Consider the following 23918-nt stretch of genomic DNA (forward strand, 5'->3'; position numbering starts at 1 on the left):
AAAAAAGGAATGCTGTGCTTATGAAAGATAACAAGGGCTGATGGGCAAGAGGCATACACATTCAGCAAAACAAGCTAACCTGAGACAAGCTGTAATGCAAAGGACTTTGTTAGCAAAACAGCATTTCACTGTTTGCTTTGTATTTCTCTCCTAGTCCCAAATATCCATTTGTTCCAGTCACTCCTCTGACTTTTAATAGAACCATTATCCAGTATTCTGCAGCTTTTTGTGCAGTTTCATTGCCTTGCATGCTTATTGATTAAATTGTTCGGTTTTTCTTGGTGCTCAGTTCTGCCAGCACAGCTTACCCACCTCTCAGCCCTGTCAGATTAGTGCCTTCCTTTTCTTTGGCAGCTGATTTYTGGAGTTGCATTTGCAAGTAAATAGTTTGTTGTTATAATATTTTATAACTGTCAGCCATAATGGAGAATGTGTGTGAAATAGTCACCAAACTGAGAAAAACAAAGCCACCTAACTTACAAACTACTGAATCATAATTTACAAACACATTTTCCCACTTTTCAGAAAGGTTAAAAAAAAGAGACAGAGTRAGACTGAGATATTTCTTATCAAATACTATTATATAGTGGATGTAATGTTCTTTGGCCAGGAAAAGGAGAAGAGATGTTCAATTATTACCTATTCTAAGCACTATTCATATTGTTTTTATGACTTAATGCCTGATTGACTGCAGCAGGGAATCCCAAGTTAAATGACAAAAGAACTGCAGTACTGAAGTACTCTCTGTTCCAAACACAATTTTAAGTGTGAGCTGAGAGGTCTCTTACATGGTATTACTGCAAGTGTTAAACCAAAGTTTTCAGTATTATATGCATTCTTCTGCAAATCATAAACTCATTTTAGCTACATATGTTTTTTTTTATTTGACAGTGTTAAATACCCCTGTTCATTTTGTTATTAGAGAATAATGAAAGAACTATAATAAAGTCTATAATAAAGCTGTGTTCATATCATACCGTATCCAATTTATGGAGAAAAACRTGAGGTTAGTGATTGCATTCTGTTGTTTGTTTCAGTTATATTACTGCAGAAATGTCATTGATGGGGTAAATGTGTATAGAAGGTACAGAAATAAAGTCAATAACCCTCTCTCAATTTGTGTGGGAGCTTACATTGCTACTTGGKCTAAAGAACCTCTGGATTGTTACGTGCTGTCCTGATATTAAGGGCAATTTCACAGCACTTAAACAATACGATAGGTAATAGAAAACAAGTAGTCTCTAGAAGTTCATGTCCCAGAACATGGTGTGTTTAATTAGTAACTGCCTCGAAATGAACCATAACAATTGTAGCTCTCAGAGCAATGCTGTTACACGTTCATCTGCCTGCTCAGGGCATGTTGTAGTATTTGAAGTGTCTGATTAAATGGAATTTCTTTGTAGGTCAGATTGCAGAACTTATCCACCTTTTATCTATTCAAAGTTAATTGGGGCAGAATTCTGTCCTGTCAGAAGGACATACATTCAGCTTGGGCGTACCTTAGAGGACTATTGTATCACAGGATCATCTGAGAATCCATAAGCAATGAAGGATTAAAAGTAATACTGAAGGTATTGAAAATCTGATTTGTGCACTAAGAGAACATTTAGSGTTTTGCTGGTGTCTTTTAATTTTTTTTCTTTCTCATTTATGCTTTTGTTATGGGGAAATTTTAAATCACATTTCATTTCCTTCTACTCTTCCATGAAGTGAGAAAGTTGGGATGTTGGCTTTTTATAACATTCTTCGGAACGGAACGTTTCTTTGGAACAACAGTCACGTGAGATTATCTTCTAATCTCAATGCCTTTTCCAGAATTGGTCATGTGGTATTTCAGTCATCCATTGGGTGAGCATGCAGGTGCTTTACCTGTGCTCATTACTAAAGGAAACACTTATCTTTCAGGTTGTTTCTGTATTAATTCAAATTTTTATCAGATCAACACAGGCAACACGCCTAGATTAGAAGCTGAACATCATAGTTATTTTCAAATTGTTTTTCCAGATGGTTAAAAATAACAAAGAATGAAGATCATGGGAGAATGGAAAGGTAAAAATGAAAGTGTAGAGGATCTTATTTTTCCAGCAATTCAGAAATGCTGAACTTTGATATTGCGACTGCAGCTCTGAAAACTGGTGCAGGCGTTTCTCTAGGCCTCTTCTTTGACCTGTATTTTGACAGGTTTTAACAGTTATTGGCTTCCAGGTGTCTGAAAGTTTTTCAGATCTGTGAAAGATGATATAATCCATAAAATGTGAAAATCTGTCTTATTTGAACTGTTTMCATTTTCTAGATGAGTTCTAGCCTTTAGTTTCTGTTCTAAATTTCTCTTCGTAACTGTTTCTAGATAAGCAATATTGATTAGTGTTGATATGAGACAATTCTATCGAGTTTTGTTAATTTAAATGTTTATTAGTGTTCTCAGTTTGCAGGGTCTTCCCTTTTTTGAAAAGAAAGAACTACTGCAGTTTTGAAAGAACAAGAGCACTGAGAGAGTGATGGAGCACTTGAATAGGTTGCCCAGAGGGGTTGTGGAGTCTCCTTGTCTGGAGATATTCAAAGCCCTCCTGGATGCAACCCTATGTAACATGCTCCAGGTGACCCTGCTTGAGCAGGGGGGTTGGACTAGATGATCTCCAGAGGGTCCCTTCCAACCTTACCAATTCTGTGATTCTGTGTGATTCTGTGGACAGGTCTACGTTTGGCAGTAGAGGTGCAGATTGCTCATAAGCTAACACTTGGAAATGTGTTGTTCAGTTATAACTTATAATGATTCAGTGATGAAAATCATTTTCTTCATTTCACATGGGTTCCAAGAATCCACAGGACCTCAAAATATCTGAATAAATCATAGTCAAAATAGGCAAATGTCATGAGTAGGAATACAGAGCTTTTCATTAAAATGTTGTTTTTATTTTATATGTAAAATATGTGTGTGTGTGTGTGTGTATGTATATGTATTAGTTATATTTATGGTAATATATGAGAGGCTGGGTCAGTCTCTGATGTAAATACAAATATTTTTTATAGCTCTGATATTTAAATACTTATGTGACCTTTTATATGCATCTGTTTTCCTATTTAGTCTGTTTTTTAATTGCTCATTGCTTAATGTTTAGAGGTATCACTGGGTCATCACTGATTATCAGTCATATTTACTGTTGAACAGTTTTATTGATGAGTTATCTTGCTCTGTTGATACTGGTAAAGTTCATCAACTTTGAATTCAGCAAGTAACACTGAGGGAGAATGAAAATGTTCTTTATGCTGTAACATCTTGACTGTTACAGCTGTTGAATCAATGAATTGCCTTATTTTTGCTTGACAAACACTTCTGCTGCTTTGACTAGAGATTTCCTGGAATCCCTTACCTGAAGTACTAGCATATTTTCGTAATAATATCACAGTAACGGAAGCTTTAACAGCAGTGTAATTTGAGTTTGGAGACATTTWAACATGGTATAGCCTTCACATTTCTTGGTTTAGTTGTAGACTATCTGTAGACCTGATGATAAGAATTAAAAACCAAATCTAAATCATGCACCTTTAAGTCTTAAGCTGCTTGTTTGTTATCTGCAGCAGCTGAACAGTAGTTTTAATGTACTGTTGAGAAACCAGTCTTTATCTGGTGACCATCACTGCACTAATGTTCTTCCTTTTTACTACAACTGAACTTTAATACTAATCTTATTACTTAGAAATCATTAGGTCATTGCAATTCATCAAGAGAATATTGTCAAATAAACACTTCTCATTTGATAACAGATTTGCAGAATAAACAAGCAGGGAGATCTTATTACAGTGGCTGAAGCTAGTAAAATGTGCTGAAGAGCTTGCTCTTTAGAGCTGGCTGAATGGATGTTAGAACTGTTCGTGAGTTATTTCTGGACACTGGAGCAAATCAGTTCTGGTAGTTTGAAAAGTGCAAGTAATTGTGCCTTTTGGAAGGAGGAAGGAGCCAGTGAACTGTAGACCAGTTGAGCTGCTTACTACATGGAGGAATATGTGGAGGAGTAATTGAAGTGCAGTAAGCAACTGAAAGGTATTTGCCAAGAAAGATCAGGGCAAATCAACTCCGACACACCTTTTGTGCCAGTGTAAAAGGCTTTGTGGCTTGGAGAGAAGCTACAGGTGCCATCTGTCTTGACTTTAGCCAGACTTTTAACTTGACATTCTTAAAGCAATCTAGACTAATAGGGTACAAAAGGATAGGTTACATTGCACAACTGATTAAAAAAAAAAAAAACTCAACAAATTTTTATTGGAAGTCTGATAATCACTGTTGAAGTAATTGTTAATGTTAGGGAACAGGATGTACTCAGTAGCTTGAAAATAAAATCAAAAGCCCCCCTCTCAAGCTCTACCTCGTGCATTTAAGATACAGTGCTCTGTGGAATGCCTCTTGCAGAATATTTATGTGATAAATAGTCAGGAATAAAAGAAAAGAAAATGGGTTTGATAGGAATGGCATTACATGGTGAGAACCATTTTCCAGTCTTCTATCAGCATTAAAAAAAAAAAAAAAAAAAAAAAGGAAGAAGAAAAAGCTATGTTCCCAATTTATAATAAGGTAACTGGAAGTAGGAAACTTGCTAGTAAAGAAACAGTGGTGCTTTCTTATATAGGACTGGGTAAAATGGATTGCATGTCATTCCTCCCCCTCACTCCCGTGTGGTCACTTAATTTGTTCTAATTTGTGTTCAGAGAGGATGTTCAGCACTGGTAAATTAACTACATTGCCTACTTTCTAAGCAAGATTTAATTTTATAGCAAAGAGTGTAAATTTTAGGTGACTACCTGCTTGATTTTAATTTGGAAATTAACAGTGTGTATATAAATAAACACATGAATTTGATCCCATTGTATGAAAATTCATTGTTTTTCAAAATAAATAGCTCTAGATTCTTGCAGTATATCACTTTGCTATTACTAGTTTGCTGAATGAGTATGCACTTTCTAGCATAGCCTTGAAGTAGAAGATGCATGGAAATAAGACCTTGTCATAAAATTCTGCAGTAAGGGCTTAAATTAAAGACTTACTGGCAATGCTACATAAGTGGCTTTGTGTTGTGGTAGCATTGTGTGCATAAATGATGATAGCTATTTGACTTTTGGGTTTACAGTTACTGAGAAATTATCAAAGTTAGATGATAGATATAGGTTTTCTTGTGCTGTTTGCTGTTTCAGGTGTCCTGACTGACATATCAGATTTGAAACAATGCAGGAAAAATTCACTAGCAGTGATGAGGAGTTGTTTGAATTGAGTGTAAAGATCCCAGAAGAATGTTCGCATAAGAATTAATATAATACTGTAAGAGAGGCCTGTAAGCATTGGGTCAAGATCTCTAATACAAGAAAAGCAGATGACATCCAAATAGTTTTTCCTCTAGTGATACCCATTTTTATGAAAATTACACAGCCAAATGAAAAAAGTTTAATTAATTCTGTTTGGAAGATTTTTTTTAATAATGTGTATATCAGCCTGATGGCAAATGTCTTCAGGAAATAGTATTTAGACATATTGCATAATTATCRTTAGTATGAAGTGAATGGTTGAGACAAACAAGATCTCTGGGGATATCTACATTTTTAAACAAAAATTAAACGTGATATCGTTTGAATTTCTTTTTACCAGAGAGAAAAATAGTTAACGTTGATAATGTTCATTGACATTTAGAGAAAAATTATGCAATTTTAAAAGTCAAGAACTCTGATTTTATTCCCACTGAAAAAGCTAGTTTGTATTGTGCAAACCAAAAATTGTACTGTGAAAAAAATAATTATCAATTTTTCTTTATTAGCCATCAGGGGAAAAAAAAGCAGTAGGTTATTATGTTGTTGTAATCAGGAAGACACTTTTTTGTTAGTCAATCCAAAAAATAAGCCAGGTTTTTGTATATACAAATATACACTGAAGTTAAGGTGTTGTTCTCAAGAATAGTGTAAGAAAATCTATTTTTGAATCTTTTGATAATGGGTGTTGTTTTATGGCTAATATAAAGGTTTTTAATTATAACTGGGGTTATTTTACTGTATACAAAGTAGAAAATCAGTGTAACTTCCATTTTCTGGATGAGACAAGAAAGGTGGTGAAATTTGCAATGCAAATGAAAGGAGACTTGATAATATGTGATTGAACAAAACTTCTTCATACAGAATTTCTTTTGTGCTTTTTGTAAACTATATTTGGGCATTTAGTTCTAGAATTTGCATATAATCCTGCCTTTTGAAAACAATTGTAGTTTTGCAATTAACTTTAATGTTAGCCAAATAAAACTCATATAGCCTGATAGGCAAGAAGTCCATTATGCAAATTTTTTTTAAAGGCAATCTACTGAAAATTAAAAATCACTGTAAAATGTAGTAAAATGTCAAGAAGATTGACATTGAAATATTCTGGGGGATTATAGGTTCAAATATATTTAAGTTGGAAATAGGAGTATCCACTTCAGACTAGGGTATATGAAAGAAGAATGTTAATTGCATGTGTGAATGTTAATTGCATGTGTGAAACAGTTTTTTATGTAGTTTTCTTATGTATCAAAATACTGAATTTATGAATATGAATTCCCTGTTGTATCAGAATGAATGCCTTAAGTAATAACTTGAGGAGTACAAACAATTACATGTACATAATATACAATTATCAATATAGAGACTAATATGCTTTTAAAGATAATCACTGTATCAAACTCTAGTTCTTCTTTGTAGGGCCTTAGTAGCCCTCTCATCTTCCCTTGCTAAATGTGAGCCTTGAAGCCAGCAGAATCGGGGACACCTCTCCATGTTTCTAATGGAGACACCTCCAGTTTCTCCAGGCAGTCTGTTCACAGAATCACGGCATGGTTGAGGTTGGAAGGGACCTTCTGGAGATCATCTAGTCCAATCCTCCTGCTCAAAAGCAGGATCACCTAGAACACATTGCACAGGATCACGTCCAGGCAGGTTTTGAATATCTCCAGAGAAGGAGATTCCACAGCCTCTCTGGGCAGCCTGTTCTAGGGCTCTGTCCACCTCACAGTAAAGAAGTTTTTCCTCATAAATATTTTCCTCATTTTCTGTTCTAGTGCTTAATTGTTCTCAGATCTCTCCTTGTAATTCATGTCTGTTACTCCTTATCCTGTAGATAGTGAATGTGGCGAGTTTATTCATTCCTATTTGCGACAGTCTTTTGCATATTTTGAGATGATTATATCCATCACTGTTTTCTTCAATAGACTGAGAAACTGTAATTCCTTCCACCTTTCCTTAGAAGTCATGATTTTTAGACTGTTGTTTTTGTTGCTCTTCCTTTTGTGCTGTTTGAGCCTGGGTTTTGTGCCAGGCTCGATTCTTCAGCTGAGACCTGCCGCTGCTGGGTAGAATGGAAGGTTATTTCATGTATCTTCCAGACAATACTCCTGTTTGTATATTCCAGTTTAAATAGAAGTCTTTTCTTTAGTAGTGTGACATGTTGATCTGTGCATTATCCTGAGATTCACTGTGTACTTCAGATTACATCCCTAAGCTCTTACTTGCCAGCTACTTTCAGCCTGTTTTGTATATTTGATCATTTCAGTGATAAGTTGAGAAATTTGAGTGCTCTTGTTGAACTGAATCCTGTTTTTCTTCCAAATCATTCCTTAATTCAATATAGGTTGTTTTAAATGCTAATCTCCATTGACCAACGCCTACATTTCAGCATATTGCTGTGCAGTAAGTGTCCTCATTTACCAAGATATTTGAGTAGTTTACTTGTTCCTTTTCGTGGCTACCAATAGGTTTGTGTTTAGGGTGATCCTTAATTACTTAGAGAACCTTATCCTCATGATCTTCATAATTTGGTAATAAGTATATGGCACTGTCTACAATACTTTTTGCTTTTCTCATGCCCTTCTGATGTCAATATATGTAAGTACTGCTGTGGCTGAGATTGTAAACAGCCTTAAGAGAAATCCAGTAACATTTAGGACATAAGTTATTCTATACCTATCTTACTCTTACCAAATTTACTCTAGATTTTGCTGCATAGTTATAGTTTAAGTATAATTTGTTCTGGTTTGATAAGTGTGAAAAGTTTTAATAAAACAATTTTCTTTGTGAAGTTACTTAGTATCTATACATGTGTTTTAGATGTTATATTTGGAAAATATCTGTATAAACGTATTTGCCGTGATGTATGTAGAGAATACCTAGCATTACCAACATCCCTTAAACCTTATGTAATCATTTGAGTAAATTAAAATATAACAAACTACAAAATATCAAAATACCRTTGCAACAAGTTGTGTCTAACTAGACTGTAACAGTAAACATTTTGCTTATGTTAGGGAAGTTGTCTTTATGTACTCTGCAGAGGTTTTTTTTCATTTTTGTTTTGTTTTAGTAATTGCAAGTAGCATGCCACTGCTGTTAACAACATTTCAAATCAGTTGTATGACAAAAAAATGGGGAAAATTTGATATGATTTGTCAAATATTACACTTATTTTGTGCATGTCGGTGGTATTTTATCCATGTGACTATGTATCTGATCTTATTTTTCATTTAGAATACCCTATTTAAACTTTTTAGTTGTCATTTTCTTCTCTTTGAATGTAACTTTCAATAAAAGTGAATAGGGATTGAATATCTATTATACTAAACTGTTCGATAGACATGAAATGGAAATTATGCCTTTGAAGACTACTTAAAATTGAATATTTCTGCATGCTTATATTAAATATTTTTTAATTGTATTACATCCAAAGACCTTGACTTCACATTTGTGGAATAGTGATAGATAAATCCAGATGAGCATAAATGTTTTCTAAAATGCTTCTAGAAATATAGGTGAAGCAATAACCTCCTGTTGGTGATATTTTAGAGTAATGCATTTAAAAATATTTAGTATTTTCTGGGTATAGAGGTCACATTTTTCAAATTAGGCAAAAATGTATTTTTTGCAACTTTGAAATAAGCTCCTTGTAAATTATTTATTTTGCTACCTATAAATTTTCACAGCACCTTAAAAATTGCTGGTAACTTGTAGGAGAGAATTGTAGTYCTGCATAGCAGAATACAAGTACATAATTCATAGATGGCAAAAGACTGAATTTCAGTTTGATCTTTATCTCCCTCCAGTGGCAGATGCATTTTCTCATGTATTTCTACCAGTGATGTCTGTAAGTTGTACTGACTTAAGTCAATGTACTATTATTACCATATCTCTGTACCTATTTTGGATTTCTGATCAGAATGTAAAAAAAAGAAAAAAACATGTTTAGATCTGCTTTTAATTTAGTTAATTAGTTTAGGTAATTAGTTTTCAGTTCCTTCAGGATATCTGTTGGGTACTTCTCTGTAACTGTGTATACCCATGATTCTTAGGGAAGTGATGGAGAAAGCAAACTTGGCATTTTAGCTCATATTGTCTTGACCATGTTAAATATTTCTAGGAAACATGAAATGTCAAAATTAAAACTTTCATAATGAACACTGAAGTAAACTACCTACAAGATTAACCTTGTAGCTCAAACTTTAATGTGGTGGAGCTGCAGTTCTCAGACCCAGCGTAGAGGTGGGTCTGCTTGCTGCTTTTGCTCAAAATGAATCTGGTAAAAAAATGCAAAGAGGCTTTTTTAAATTGCACATGTAGGTTCAATTAGAGCAATTAATGCTTTAAAATTAGAAATTAGGAAGTCTCTTACGTCAGAGCAGAAATTAATGAATCTTTGCATTCCCATGTGTCTTTGCAGGCAAGTCCTTTCTCTGTGGTTGGTCTCAGTTCAGTAACTGAGGAGCTTTCTGGTTTACAAAAAAATTTGCAGTCTGCTTTGTGGATCCCTACCAAATAAGCCTTCCTTTCTATCACTCACAGGTCTTTTCCTTTCTCCTAGGGCTTCTTTTGCTGGGCATTTGGCGGGGATTCTAGTTGGACTGATGTACACTGCGGGACCTCTGGAAAAGATCATGGAAGCCTGTGCAGGTATATAGTTTGGTTCAATTTGTGAAATCCGTATAAGCAACATTTTATTTTTAAAAATCAGTAAATGTTACATACAAAAATTCAGGCTTTTAGGCAATTAAGGATATGCTGTTTATTAAAGAGAATACAAACAAAAAACTTTGCTTTAGTATGGACGATAACCAGTAAGTGTGTTCTTCAGGTGTTTGTACTTGGAAGAATAAGTTCTACCTTATTTTTTAAATATGTATTTAAAGTAAAAAAAATCAGGTAAGATGTGAATGAAAATGTAATTTTAAACAAAGTATAGTGAATCCATGGCAATATGCCAGAATACAATATGTTTTTGTGTTGATTTTCTTGTGTCCATTCTAGTGGAAGTTCCTATCTTTTGAAAAAGATTGAGATGCTTGAGAAATTGTTATAAGGTTCCCCAGTCTTTCCAACAGTGTAATAATACATTGGTTTATACACTCACACATTTTAAACCTGATATTGAGTATTTTTAGGCTAACAAYCTGTTTTAAAAAATAGCGCTGCAAACTTTTGTCTGATCAGAGCCATTAACTTCAGTGTTTTAACTAGACAGAAGTTTAAGCCTTGTCATAACAACTGTGCTGGGACTGRTTGTCAACGCTTTCTCCTCCACCCCCACTCCCCCCTCAAGTTCCTCACCCCTTAATACAGGCTTGCCGATGTTATAGTCTATCACCAGTGCAAAAAACAAARGTTTTTGGTTACCTATGGTTTCATATTTATATCATATGAAACAAAGACTCTGAAAGAAACAGTACTTTAAATTTGATTTTGGCTTTTTAAATGGACAATGTGGTTATTTTATTCTAACAGTACACACATCATTCTTCTCATATTTAGGTGGCTTTTCTTCGTTTACTGGCCCTACCCGGCAGAGGGACTACTACTCACGTAAGTGCTTTCACTGAGTTAGCTGAAAGCTTATTTCAGTTTTAAAGAGTATTCAGACCATTTTTACTAATAATGAAAACCCTATAGAAGAGCTARTTAACTGGAAAATCATATAATATACTAAGCATTCTGCATGTATGTATACTTACTAACTTCSTACTATTTCTCTGGCCTTGTCTCACCTTTCCTTTTTCAGGAACTGTGAGGGTATATTTTGTGCAAGAGGCTTTACCACAAATTAAGGTCATGGCTTCATAAAATGCTGCCCTAGGGAAATACCATCCCTTTTGCAAAGGGAGCAATGAGGGGAAGTTGTGGCTATAAGAAGCAGCTCGTAGAACCTTGATAGATCTGCCCTGTTCTGGCAAATTTTATCTGATCCATTCTAAGATGTTTTTATCCTCTGTCAGAGGAACTTCTTTTGAACACTTTCTCTAAATCAGATAATTCTCTTGAGACAAATGCATGCAAAAAAGCAAACTCCTTACTATAATAAATACAGGCCGTCTTCACTGTGTGTAAGATGGAGAGTTAATTGGAATACTAGGACGCTTTGAACATAGCATGTTTGATTTACTTCTCATGCAGAATATTGAGTTTTATGTGGAGTGTACAGTAATAGGTGGAGATCTGGCCTCTGAGGAACAGAAGAGGAACCAGCCTTGAGGTGGGGCTGTTTGTTGGATCAAATCTAAGGTTTGTATAGCCTAGTATATCCTGTCTTCTGCAGTAATTTATACTCTTCCCTAGGCATCTGCTGTATAACAGGATAAATATATAGAGATGACTCCCTTGAATAGTTTCTAGAGTGCAGTGGCTTGTGGCTTAAAGATTCTCCCAGCAGAAGATTTTAAGGGGAATTTTTGTCTTTAATCTCCATCGATGGATTTTCCTTCCATGAATATGTCAAATGCTTTTTGAATCAGTATAAACTTCACTGCCCACAACATCCCAGCAGAAGAACTTCAGTTTACTTTTGAGTGAAGAATGTGTCATTTTTGTTTGTTTTGAACTTGTCAGCTACTAATTTCATTTAATGCATGGTAATGCTTCTATGGGAAGGGAACCTGAAAAATCATTCTTCATGCACCTTCACCGTATTCTTCAAGGTTTTACAGGTTTATGTCATATCCTCCCCATAGTAATCTTTTCCCCTGGGCTGAAAAGTTATTGTTGGTGTAATTCCCTCTATGAAAGCCATTTCATGTTTTTGATCATTCTTGCTATTCTTTGATGTTTAGCCATGCAGTCTTGTCTTTTTCCTTTTCTTTTCTTTTTGTAGTCTTTTTAAGTGAGATGYGCTAGTTCTTATCCAAAGTGAGTCAGGTTTGTATGTGTTTTGTCTTCCACRATATATCCTCAATTCTATTACTACTTTTAACAATTCCCCCACGTGGGAATAGAGGCCAAGAGAACTGAGTATTTTTCAAATATTTGTCTGGTAATTCCTAATGGAAAGATTTTAACCTGCTTTCCTTACAAATAGCATCTAAGATTGTTGTAACTAAGGTGTATTTACCTGGATTTTCATTTTCCATTTCTAAAATTAAAGCTGGAGATCTAAAGGCCAATAAAGAAATAAACTGAGAAAGATATTGAGAAATGGAGTAATATGTGAACATAGACTGTGTAGTGAGCATGAGATACTTTTTTCCGTGACTGGTAATCTCAGGCCAGTTAAAAATGATCACATACCTGCAGTTAATGGTCAGTCCACTAGGGCCTGGRTGTACTGCTTGTGTCATGCTATTTTCTGCCTTCATAAAGACCAAATCTTTCTTCAGTATTCCAACACAGCRGGATATGTGGAAACCCTACGTAGTTCTAATTGATCAGGGGAAAGTAACCATGTTTCTCAACTTCTGTACTTCGAAATCTTTTGTTGGAAGATGCAAAATWGGTATAAAAAATGGAACTTTTCCCTTTTAATTTTTTTTAGTTTARCTTTTCTGTGCTCAACCAAGATGAGACTGTATTAGAAGGAAGAGACTCTTACTGCCTCAATTCTCTAGCCAAATTATTTTCTTTTAAATCCCATGTGTTTGGGTGAATGATAGTTTGTTCATGTTTATTTTCAAGATACTTTTGAAATGGTAGAAGTGGCTAGTGATAAACAGTGCAGGCAACAAATAATGGATGTGATGTTAGATGAGATCTACAATGTATTTTTTTTGGAGCAGATATAATCGTTTGATAGCGCAATACTAACTGTCTATGTTGGTGCAAAAAATTTGCAGAAATGTTTAGCTCTGTGTTTTGTATATCCAAACAATACTTGRAGCCAGGATGACATTTATAGATACTTTTGACAGACCCTGGGGTGAAATGAGACATGAGTGTGGGGGGGGGGGAAAGCCTGAAATCTACCTGTTTTGCTGCTGCTGTTCTAGTTACATTATTCAGACCTGCTAATATTCACAGCTAAATGTTAGAAGGAGATGATGAAAATTCTGTCTTTTTATTTCAGTGTGAAGCATTTCAATAATGTCAATTCTAAAACATTTATTTAAAAAAATTATACAAGACCCATGTGTCTGATCCGTCTTTCTGTTGTTTCTCTCCTGTTACCATAGTCTGGTTTGTAAATTAGATAATTGTCATATATGTTTTGATTTGCAGCATATATCCTAAATATAATGGAACTTCTAATCACTTGTTTCCTTCCAAAATTAGAATAAAATAATATGTGAAAGAAAAACAGTATGTAGATGATATCTTGTTTCACTGTCTCCCARTGAGTAGCAGCATTTTTTTTTTCCTTTTTTTTTTGTTTTATTTTACAGAGTATTATAGTCATCGAGSTTATCAGTACAGTGCACCAAGGAACTATGATGTTTATACAGGTGGACTTACTGAAGAGGAGCAGCTTGAAAGGGCAGTGCTAAACAGTCTTAATGAAAGAGGTAGGACTCTTACAGTATCRTATATTTTAAGTAATGGTTAATACTGAGAAAGAAGTTTTTAAAAAAGTATTGTTCATTATTTTTTTCCAATACTTTCAAAATGTTCTCTTCAGAAACAGAATTGAAGAAAATTTCCTGGTACAATTTTCAGAGAATGCTATGTGAGGATGTAGTATCGTTCTCTTTGTGTAAAATGCATTTACTCATAATTGTTTATTTTTTGATTATGTTGTTACTACAATGAAGTGCTTTTATAATGAAAAAAGATCATTAAATTAAGCTGCTGTGCCGAAATATCCTTTAATACTGTAAGCAGTAGTATGAAGCAGCATAACAGAAAAATTGATATATTTCCAATATTTAAACATCTCTTTATGCCTGTTTTAGCCCTTTATACATAGTAAATTGAGGAGAAATGTACTGGCTTCTTACTCCTCACGTTATCCTTTTTGACTTTAGAGAAAGCTTATACTCTAGGTTTCAGCTGAAAGACCTAAAAAAATGAAAATGTTAAGAAGTAAAAACTACTGGGTTTGAATGAAATTTGTTGGTTGRTTTAAAATATACTTATTGGGAAATATCTTTTTGTAGTGCAAATGAAGTCAAAAGGGGAAAAATATTTTCTGTAAAATATTTCTCAGATTTTGAAATCTTAAAGAACTGAGGGAAAATCTGTTTGTTAAGACTTTAGAGTACATTATTAGAGCACCATGATGTCTCACAAAGCTGTATTTTTTGTATTTATGTGATTTAAAAGGGCAAATATTAACACAGTATACATTCTCTGATATCAAGACTGAAAAGAATAAATATTTGACACAAAAAAATCAGTCTCTTGCATAYCAATATGTATTCTATTGGGAATTTGGCCAAAGGCCTCCTTAACAAATTTGAGAGGTTTCCTTTCCATTTGTTGAAACTATAACATTTTGTCTTAATAAAAATAATAGCTTGACTAGATACTCATCAGTGTCACTTTCCTTCTTTTTCATTACCTTGTGATTTTTAAATTCCTGAGTGCAAGGAAGCATTCATCCAGGAGAACAGATACAAACGCCCCTACTCATAACTGCAGCTCTTTCAAGTTCAATGCACCATTCATAAATCTTTGCTCAGAAAATTTATTTACACCACTATTTTATGGCTGTCAGAGCAGTATCAGGCAAAATATGAAAATGAGTATCTTGACAGATCGTTGCTGCTTYTGCTTTCTGGTTTTCATAACAAAGAACATGTCATCTTAATTGGAAGATATTTCAAGAAGGTAATGGTTGAAACAATAACGTAGTGGTAGGGAAAGGTTTTACTGGTTTGTTGGGAAATTCACTAATATGTTTTTAAAGTAAATACAACTTTTTGCTTTAAGTTTGTTTTGTCTATTGTGAGAGGCCACCTGGGAGGGAGGAGTGCTGATTTTTAGGAGGACTGGGAGGGAGGGGAAAAAGTGAATTTTCTAGCCTTCTTCTTTTTCTCACTTTGATCTTTCAGGTATTTTGGATTCTAGCAATCTTCAACATTTTGAAACTAGTCTTAAAAATATATTGTTTTCTACAGCAAAATTATTATTGTAGAATATTTGCTGACTGTCATCTGAACCATTCCATTTCATTCAAAACTGTACTGAAAAATTTGGAAGATACAGAAGATATTGAGAGCCTTAGATTSAAAATAAATTAATATACAGTTCCTCAGGTTTGTCAGTGAAGGATAGCAAATTAGATAACCTCTATGCTGTGCTAGGAATTTTAACAGAATAATAATAGTTGTTTCAATATGCCATCCTATATAAATACTAGATTTTGGGAAAGGAGGGATCTAAAACAAGCTTTATTGAAATGAATGCTTTGTATTTTACAGCCAAGCTAMCTATTGCATCACTACTAACAGATTGAGTTTAAGGAAAAAAAGAATTTGCAAGGCTTTTGGTATTAAGTAGTTTGAAATCTTTTATCTACAGCAATGTAAACAGTGTTTGCTTTAAATTTTTTGAATACTAGCAAAAAAATGGCAGGCTACTGTTTTTACAAATGTTTTTATAAATGTACAAATGATAGGTGTTTGAGAGAGTAGTTGTCTTTTTAAGTGCTGAATGCTTATGGGTATTGAACTGTTAGACCATAGGCAACTAATAGATGCATGATGTGGCTTTAAAATCACATTCTCTCCTCTTGTGGTCTGAAGGTGCACTGTAGAAGGAAAAAATATAAATTATTACAAGAATCTAAAAAGCCTGAAGATGTCAAATTCTAATCKTACTGTAGAAGAGATATGCACATGTGATTGGTGTTATAATAAGATAAGCTGTTTATATTTTCATTGCTGTAAAATGAAGTCAGTTGGTAATAACTGTGACAAAATTATGGTAATATAAATAATTAGGCAATATGCATTTTAAAGGTTTTAATATATCGGAGTGGAATACTTGCAGCTTTCATTTTAGCCCTRTATAATATACATCACTAAAAGTTAGTAGCCTCTTTTTCTATCTGCTATTTGGAGTAACATGTTGTATTTGGACAAAGATGAATTTTCAACTATAAGAGCAAATTTACTTTTATTTGGAGAACGCCCTTTGGTGAAACATGAGAGGGAATGTAAGTACATCCTAGCATGAGTATGTCTTGCTGGTAGGTAACTGTGGTATAGCAAGGCACATTTTTAACTTTAGTTAGAGATAGTAGCATTCCCCTAGGCATAATAGTATCTCTTTTCAGTGCTAGTTGCAGTTTTTAAAATTTACGGATAAGCTAGGAAATGTATAATTATGTATGTTGCCTCTGATACAGTTTTGTGCTGTAAAATGTATATAGGTGTAGTTTTCAATGTTTTTGCCACAGTGCTTTAATTTTTTTCTCCTACTTGCCRTTTTCTTAACCAGCAGTTTACTTTGGAGAAGCTAGACTTTTAGAGCTCAACTTTTAAAATATTTCAAGAAACAAGTTTCATAGAAGATAGGATTCCTGCCTGTAGGCATGCACCTTATTTTCCCAGAAGGTAACGCAGTGTGTGTAATTTATCATAACTGCCTTTGACACAAAGGATGAGATAAAATTTACTGTTCTAATGAGCAATTAGGATCTTCTTCCCTGTCAATTAGTTTGAAAAATAATTAGCTTGAATGAGCACTGTCCTTTAAACAGGACTTTTTTTCCTGAAAGCATTACATTCTCTGCTGCTTACAGTTACATGGATGATGAAACAGGTACTTACCATGAACAAAATTACATGATATAATTTGAAACAGATAGCTAGATGGATGTAAAAACAGAACCCACAACCAAAGTTTAGTACTTTTTCCTTATTCCTCTTTTTGCAACTCTGAACTATAGATTGGCTGAAAAAAAAGCATTGCAGTAATTTTGATTGCTTTTTTTCTCTTAGTTATACATATGCATTTATTAGGGCTTTTAGGCCACAAAATGTACTGTTACAGATCTGGAATTTTGATCCATTCTTATAACTCACTGTGCTAGTACCCTTGTAGGTTATTAAAAGACTCAGTCAGTGGTACAGTACAGAACTACCTGGTATCAGCTTTTATCCGAAATTAAAAAGAAATTTATGTTAAAAGATGCATCAAATGTAAGTTCGGTAATTATTCTTATATAATCCCATTCCAGGGTTAGCAAAACCTGGTAAAGGTACTATATTTCTGCTTAATCAGTGTTCAGGCATTTCTAAACTGCAATTTTATTTTTATACAGTATCTTAAAGAATTCTTTAAAAAATTAATAATTAGTGCCTGCCAGTACAAAAGAAATTACTAGRGTTGTTTATATGAGATTTATGAAAGCATCTGTTTTACCAGATTGTCGAACTGACAATCTGGCTTTAGGTCTATTTACTAAAGGAGCTATTTATTTATACTGCTTCCATTGTCAATTTTAGGTGTTGAGTTGTCCCAAACAGAAATCAATGTAAATAGCGTTAATTTATTTTTCTAGATTTTTTTTATTTGTATACTTGTTATTATAATTGCAGTTTTATATTGTTCACAAATTGCAATAGTTCTTCCTTTAGTTACATCAGAGAAATAATTTTTAACCTAAAAATTGTCTTTATGATATTTAAACTATGTTTAAGAAAAGTATCTATAAATATACATATAGATATTCTTTTTAATGTAACAGTGAAACTTTGTATAAACATTTCTTCAGTTCTAATAAAAAGAATGCCCACTCAAAGTTTTTAGATAGCCTGGGATGGACTAGTCATAGSAGCATCTACTTTGTAGTTGTCAAATATCTAAGCCTCTACTTTCCTGCTTTCTGAATTTTTTAGAGTTCTCATTTTTATTTTGTTGTATTGAGACTGGGCTTTATATAAGTAGTCTATGGAGTYTGCCAAACCCATGGAAGATGGCAAATAGAATGAAAGTGATGTGATTATGTAGCAATTGRCTGTAGTATTATTTCCTTTTTTTCCAGACAGTGTTATCTTTTTCCCCTCTTGCAGTAATAAGAATGCCAGTCGTTGGATTTGACTATGATGAATTTCTGTTGAAATGTCTTAAAACAGATTATGTGCTCAGCAGTGCACGATGAGGGGAAAAATTAGGCATCTTTTCTGAGAAACCGTACCAAGGATCTTGTTTACCACTACATTGGACAGGAAAAAAATATTCCAAAATATCTTGCTCTTTAGCATCTTGCTGAGAATCATTGTGGTAACAGAGTAGCCAAACAAAAAGATGAGTGTTTATTTCTCAAAGAAAAACTTGTTAGTTTTCAGATGTGTATGCATGGGGGGTGTGTGTGTGTGTGTGCGCACGTGCGCTTGTGTGTAAAGCAGCTGAACATCTGTTGACATCAAATRATTTTACAGCAAATTAACACATTCCCCTTTCCTTTCTAGTAGTCTGCTTTTTGCTTTTTATGCTTCTGTGGACCCTACTGCTTGGTGTAGAGGTGGGAATACTGCCAAATTTAGAACATGATGTATTTGGGGGTTTAGGAGCTATGGTTTCCTAAAATTTTTGTAAAGTATAAGTCTTCCTGAGTTTAGGAAACAAGGTAGTGATGGGAGAATTTTCTTCTTTTACTTTCTTTCCCTATGGTTATATTTTATACAAAAAATAAATACATTGTAAGTTTAAAAAAAGTTTTTTTTWAAAAAAAATSCAAACTTAAATACCTAACAAAAGAAATATTCACATCTATGATAGTCATATTTATTTTTCTTCAGTATAGAAGAAAATAACTTCCCAATTCAGATTTTATTGCAAAATTCTATTTTCAGTGTATTTTCATCTGTAAATCGGTTGTTTTTCAATATACATAAAACCTCCAGATAAACAATGCCTCRTTGCTCTGTTTGAAAACTGCAGGTTGTGTTTAATTTTGTCTATGATACTTAAATTACTGGTTGAACCTAATTATCCATTGCAGAGTAGCATTTTGCTCTGCTGTATTTCTACTTTCTYAACTCGCTAATCTAGTGGATAGATAACAAGTTTCAAATCCAATTTATCAGAACTTTGTTGTTGTTTTTTCTTCCTCTGTGATGTGCATCTTCCTTGATTTTTACCTTTGTCACATTTAATTCTCTAGTTCATATACCACACTGGTATTTTTAAACCAATTAGAGCCTCTTAGTAAATCAATAAAAATGCCAATAGTTGCAAAGTTAAAATAGCACTAGAATTTAATAAATTAGCTAGATATCTCTGGAGMAACATTGCTCAGTCAGAACCTGACACTGCTGCTTTTCTTGCAGTAGCTGATTTTAGTCTTACTGTTAAACTTCTCAGAGAAGGTGTTAGCAATGCATATTTGGAAAAAAAAATGGCATTCTGTAAATATGAGGAAGAAAAGTCCTGATTCTTTTGGTAGTGATGGTAAAAGCTCACCAGATGYGTAAGACAAAGCATCACTAAGCCTTTCACGAAGAGCTTATCCTTTAAAATAGAATCATCATTTATGAAATACYATGGTGTAAAGAATGTTTTTGAAAAGCAGTGAAATTGTTTTATGGTAAAATCTCTAGTTATATACATGAACAGGTTAACTTCAGACAACAGAAGGAATTACTACAGTTGATTTTCTAAAATGATTTTCATTTAGTTTTGCCCTAATATATTGGACTGCAAATTGACTGTTCAGAAGCTGCTTTGTAYGTACTTCAATTCTGTCTGCTACAGGAGCAGTGGTCTAGGGAAAGTAAGATTGGGTAGGCAACTCCAAYGGGCAACTGCTTTGAATCCAGGCCTTTTGTTTTTGTATGTCAACAAGGTTTGTTCCTGGCATAGATCAGGCAGAGATCATAAATCAAAAAATATGTTCTAATTAGTTCTTTCTAAAACACTAGAGTAAGTGTCCAATAAGCTTTGTACCCACTTGACCTTTAAAAAGCTACTCCTATGACTAGATTAGTGTTCTGAAAATACTGGCTTTAGRTTTGTCTTACTCTCTGTGTTACCAAAATGTGCTCTGTGATGTAAGTTTTGATTGTTTTAATGGGTTCATTTTGTTTCTTGGTTTGCTTATTTGTTTTTTACTTTAATTTTTACAGCGGTGTCTACTTGGTTCAGGTACTGAAATGCAGGTATTAAAAGCAGTTTCAGACCAATTATACTTGGTTTGAGAAGAGACATCAAGCCACTTGATTTAGTTTTGTTTGATATGCTAGTAGTTTATTTAAGATTGGAGATTGTGTAAAGATAAAAATTAATAGGAATTAATCTTAATAGATTCTTAAGAAAGAAATTGTAGGGTAAATATAGTCAGGGAAAATTAGTTTCTCCTTTATTTCCACTGTCTCTTCCTCTCATCTTAAGTGCTGCCCATCTTTCTTCATTTGTTCTGTCTTTAGGGCTATTAGTATGTGTGAATCCATGTACTTAAAAGTTAGCCTTTTCCTAGGGGATGCACAACCTTCTCTCAACTGTAGTGCTTGGAGGACGTTTCCTCCGATATCTGGAGGAAAATGTTGTAAGAAAATTCTTTTGATGGATGAATCCACAGTCTAGCAGATGTGCTAGCTGCTAATACGCGCTTCAGTAGTTTGTATTGTCTTCTGCCTTCCCTATTTCCCTGTACTTCATTACTTCCTGACTATTGCTAAGAGCACTCTGTGCCTCCTTTTCCTCTTGTCTTTGAAAAACATTTTGCATACAAAATAAAACTAGTTCAGCAGCTTATTAGTGCACTGGAAGAACTGAGCTGTGTTTTGTTAAAAGATCATTATTAGAAACTTTTTTTAAAAAGTTGATTATGCACGAGAGGGATTCTGTGTTTCCCATGTCTCTCCTGGGGAGGAAAAAAAGGACAAAAAAAAAAAAAAACCAAACAAAAAAAACCAGTAGGTTCTGCCCACTGTTACATACAACATTCCCTAGAGGTTTCTGGCTTGCCTGTGTGCATCATTTCTGAGTTGTTACATATTATAGGGATAAAAGGACAGATACTATTAATTTGAAAGTAGGTCTTCATTCCAATTGAATGATACTCTGATTGCACTTATTAAAGTGAAAAGTTATGAAAATAGAAAACATTGAAATATTGTGATACACATGCTGACAAAGGTTTAAACCATGCGTGATTTCAGAGTCACAATGTGATACCCTAGTACAGTRTGCTTTTTAAGGCTACTTTGCTCTCTGCTTTTGTCTGATATTGTTTGCTTCTCTCTGATTTGTTCTGAATATATCACTGCACTGAGATTATTATACTCAGTATTTAACATTCTTGAGGTTACTCTATTACAATGCATCATATCTTTAATTCCTTYCATCAAACACTTAGTAGCATTTTCTGTATTTTTGAAAACACTGCCTGAAGKGTTAACTTTTTTTAATATTTAAGCAACAAGTTGACAGTGATGTGTCTGTTCCTACATTCTGATTATTTCTTATGAGTGAATCTGAGTGAAGTTCATCTCTTTGCTCCAAAATTTTTTTATCAGATAAGATAATCATTAAATTTTTTTAGTGTTTTATGAAATATATAGTACTGACACAAAGTGTTTATTGAGATATTCATGCTAAAATTTTTACAGAATGCTGCTTTTTTTCCTATGACTTCCTAAATACACAAATATTTTTGAAGGTCTTGCCACTGCCACTTGGATCGTTTCCTTCTTGCAGAAGTTTCAACTTCCAAAGAAAATGCAAATAAGAAGAAAACACTTTAATAGTTTAAAAAATACCTTTGACTGTAGTTAGAAATGTTTTTCTTATATTCACACTAGATTTATTAGAAAAACATGGTTTGCATATGGAAATAGAATCTGTTCTTAGTGTTCTGATCCAAGATTCAGTGATGCAAATAGGAATCTTTTCATTGACTTCAGTTGTCTCTGGATCAGGCTGCTAATTCAAAAGGTGNTGATGTTTTCTCCAATAACTTGACCTTTTTTTTAAGGAACAAATGTTGTTCCTTCCACAGTGGGTTTGGCAGGGTCACCTTGCTGGAGAACAGGCAGTTCTGCTTAACAGCTGTAGGCATAATTAGAAGAAGCTGTGTGTGGGCTACATAAAAGCACTCGCTTACACTCTGGAGAAAGTGGTAGTTGCTGTGGAGTAGCTCCAGACTGGATTGGTGTTTCCTTCTATCCATCTGGGTTTCTTATTTTTGGCAATGGGAAGCGGATTTTGTTTGGAGTTTCTTTATTATGCATCATTGTTAAGCATGCAGAAATACACAAAGTAAAAAACAAAAATGATTTTTCTAAATGTGATTTTTACACATATTAAAAATTTTATGRATATTAACAAACTCAGTTTACCACAAAAATTATCATCTCCAGACTAAGGTTAGTGAATATTCCTAATCTTAGATTTACCCATTGGTTGACTTATTTTAACTGTAGCAGTTTTATTGTTAGATTAATTCTAAAGACATATCATTTACTTTTTGTTCTTTGAGATTATCTTGAAAATAATGTTCTGAATCTTTTCCTAATGTTTGATTGAATAAAATAGATTCTTTTCTGGTGGTTTCAAGGAAAGTATAAGTCTCCACATTACATTTTGTTGGCATTCCTAAACCTGATTGTGTTCTGTTTTCTAATCCTACTTCTCTTCCATAATTCTTTGTTTTCCGTAAGGAATCTGTAGCTTGCAATTATATTTTGAGTACCATGCACATTCCTTGCTATTGTTTGTCTGCAGTAGTAGTAGCTTATGCTCAAAAGAATATATGCAACAATTCTGTATTTCRTATTCAATCTGTCTGTGCAGTCTTGTAGACAGACGTGAGCAAGCTCTGCCTGCCCTTTGAAAGCTGGYTGGATGTGATCCAACTCTGATCAAAAAGTCTTAGTTCTATTAGTTCAAGCAGTTTTTCGCTAATGCAGTTACAAATACTTTTAGCAAACTTGAAGTACAGGCAGAATCAATCCTTTCTGCAAAGGATTCATTAGACATCACACAGCCTCAGTTACATATTTTAAATATCATTCAGAGTATTGCAAGATGGTAGTGAATATGAAGTCTGCGCTTAAGTTCTTCAGTGATCTGGAAGAAGATAAGTAGCACTATTTACCTTGTAGTTCATGAAAGGAATATTTAAGCTAGCACCTAGATTTGAGCTTGAAATAATTTTAATCTTGCTTTATGTGTGTAATTCAGATCAGCACGACTTGGTACTTTTTGTATGCATTCATTTAAATGATTAAATAGCTTATATGTTAAACAGTGCCATGTTTATCACAACATAAATATCTCCTGGTATCAGGAAGGTCAAGAAGGGTGAAGATACATGGGAACACAGGATTGGAATTAAGAGTCATCTTGGCAAATTCRAAGGCTACCTTGGGTGGTGGTGGGGAAGTATTTGTGCACGTATTCTGCATGCTTGTAGATATAATTAAAAGCAAAATACTGAGCAATAACGTCATGTTGTATAATATTTACTTCTCGATTCAAATGTGTGAACAGGCATGTTACCCGCAAATCCTTCTGTGCTATTCAGTATTAACAAGATCCTACATACAGCATTGTATCCGGTTTTCAGCACTGCTTTTGAAGAAAGTCATGGAGCACCTGGAGAAACAGGGAGGGTGGATTTAAGGAATGATCTAGAAACAAAACCTTAGYAAACATATTTTGTGAGTTTGGGGCAGAGGGCTATTGGTCTACGGGAAAAAATCAGACACAAATTTCCAAATACATTAAAGGTAGCTGCAAAGAGGAAGGAAATAGAAATTTAATTCTGAGCAATTTAT

At 33.9% G+C, this 23918-nt stretch overlaps 1 protein-coding gene across 3 annotated transcripts in view; it reads left to right on the forward strand.

Annotated features, from left to right (window-relative positions):
- RHBDD1 (rhomboid domain containing 1) overlaps positions 1–23918 on the forward strand; it is a 46143-nt gene that overhangs the window by 9422 nt on the left and 12803 nt on the right. For all 3 annotated transcript variants that reach the window (XM_085298594.1, XM_085298595.1, XM_085298593.1), the window contains 3 exons: positions 9857–9945; positions 10801–10851; positions 13635–13754. In XM_085298594.1, coding sequence (XP_085154720.1) covers positions 9857–9945; positions 10801–10851; positions 13635–13754 — 260 coding nt within the window. The remainder of the gene's footprint in view (positions 1–9856; positions 9946–10800; positions 10852–13634; positions 13755–23918) is intronic.

This window comes from Rhea americana, unplaced genomic scaffold, assembly GCF_003343005.1.
Source record: "Rhea americana isolate MKP2758 unplaced genomic scaffold, rheAme1 scaffold_14, whole genome shotgun sequence".
NCBI classification, from domain to species: Eukaryota; Metazoa; Chordata; class Aves; order Rheiformes; family Rheidae; genus Rhea; species Rhea americana.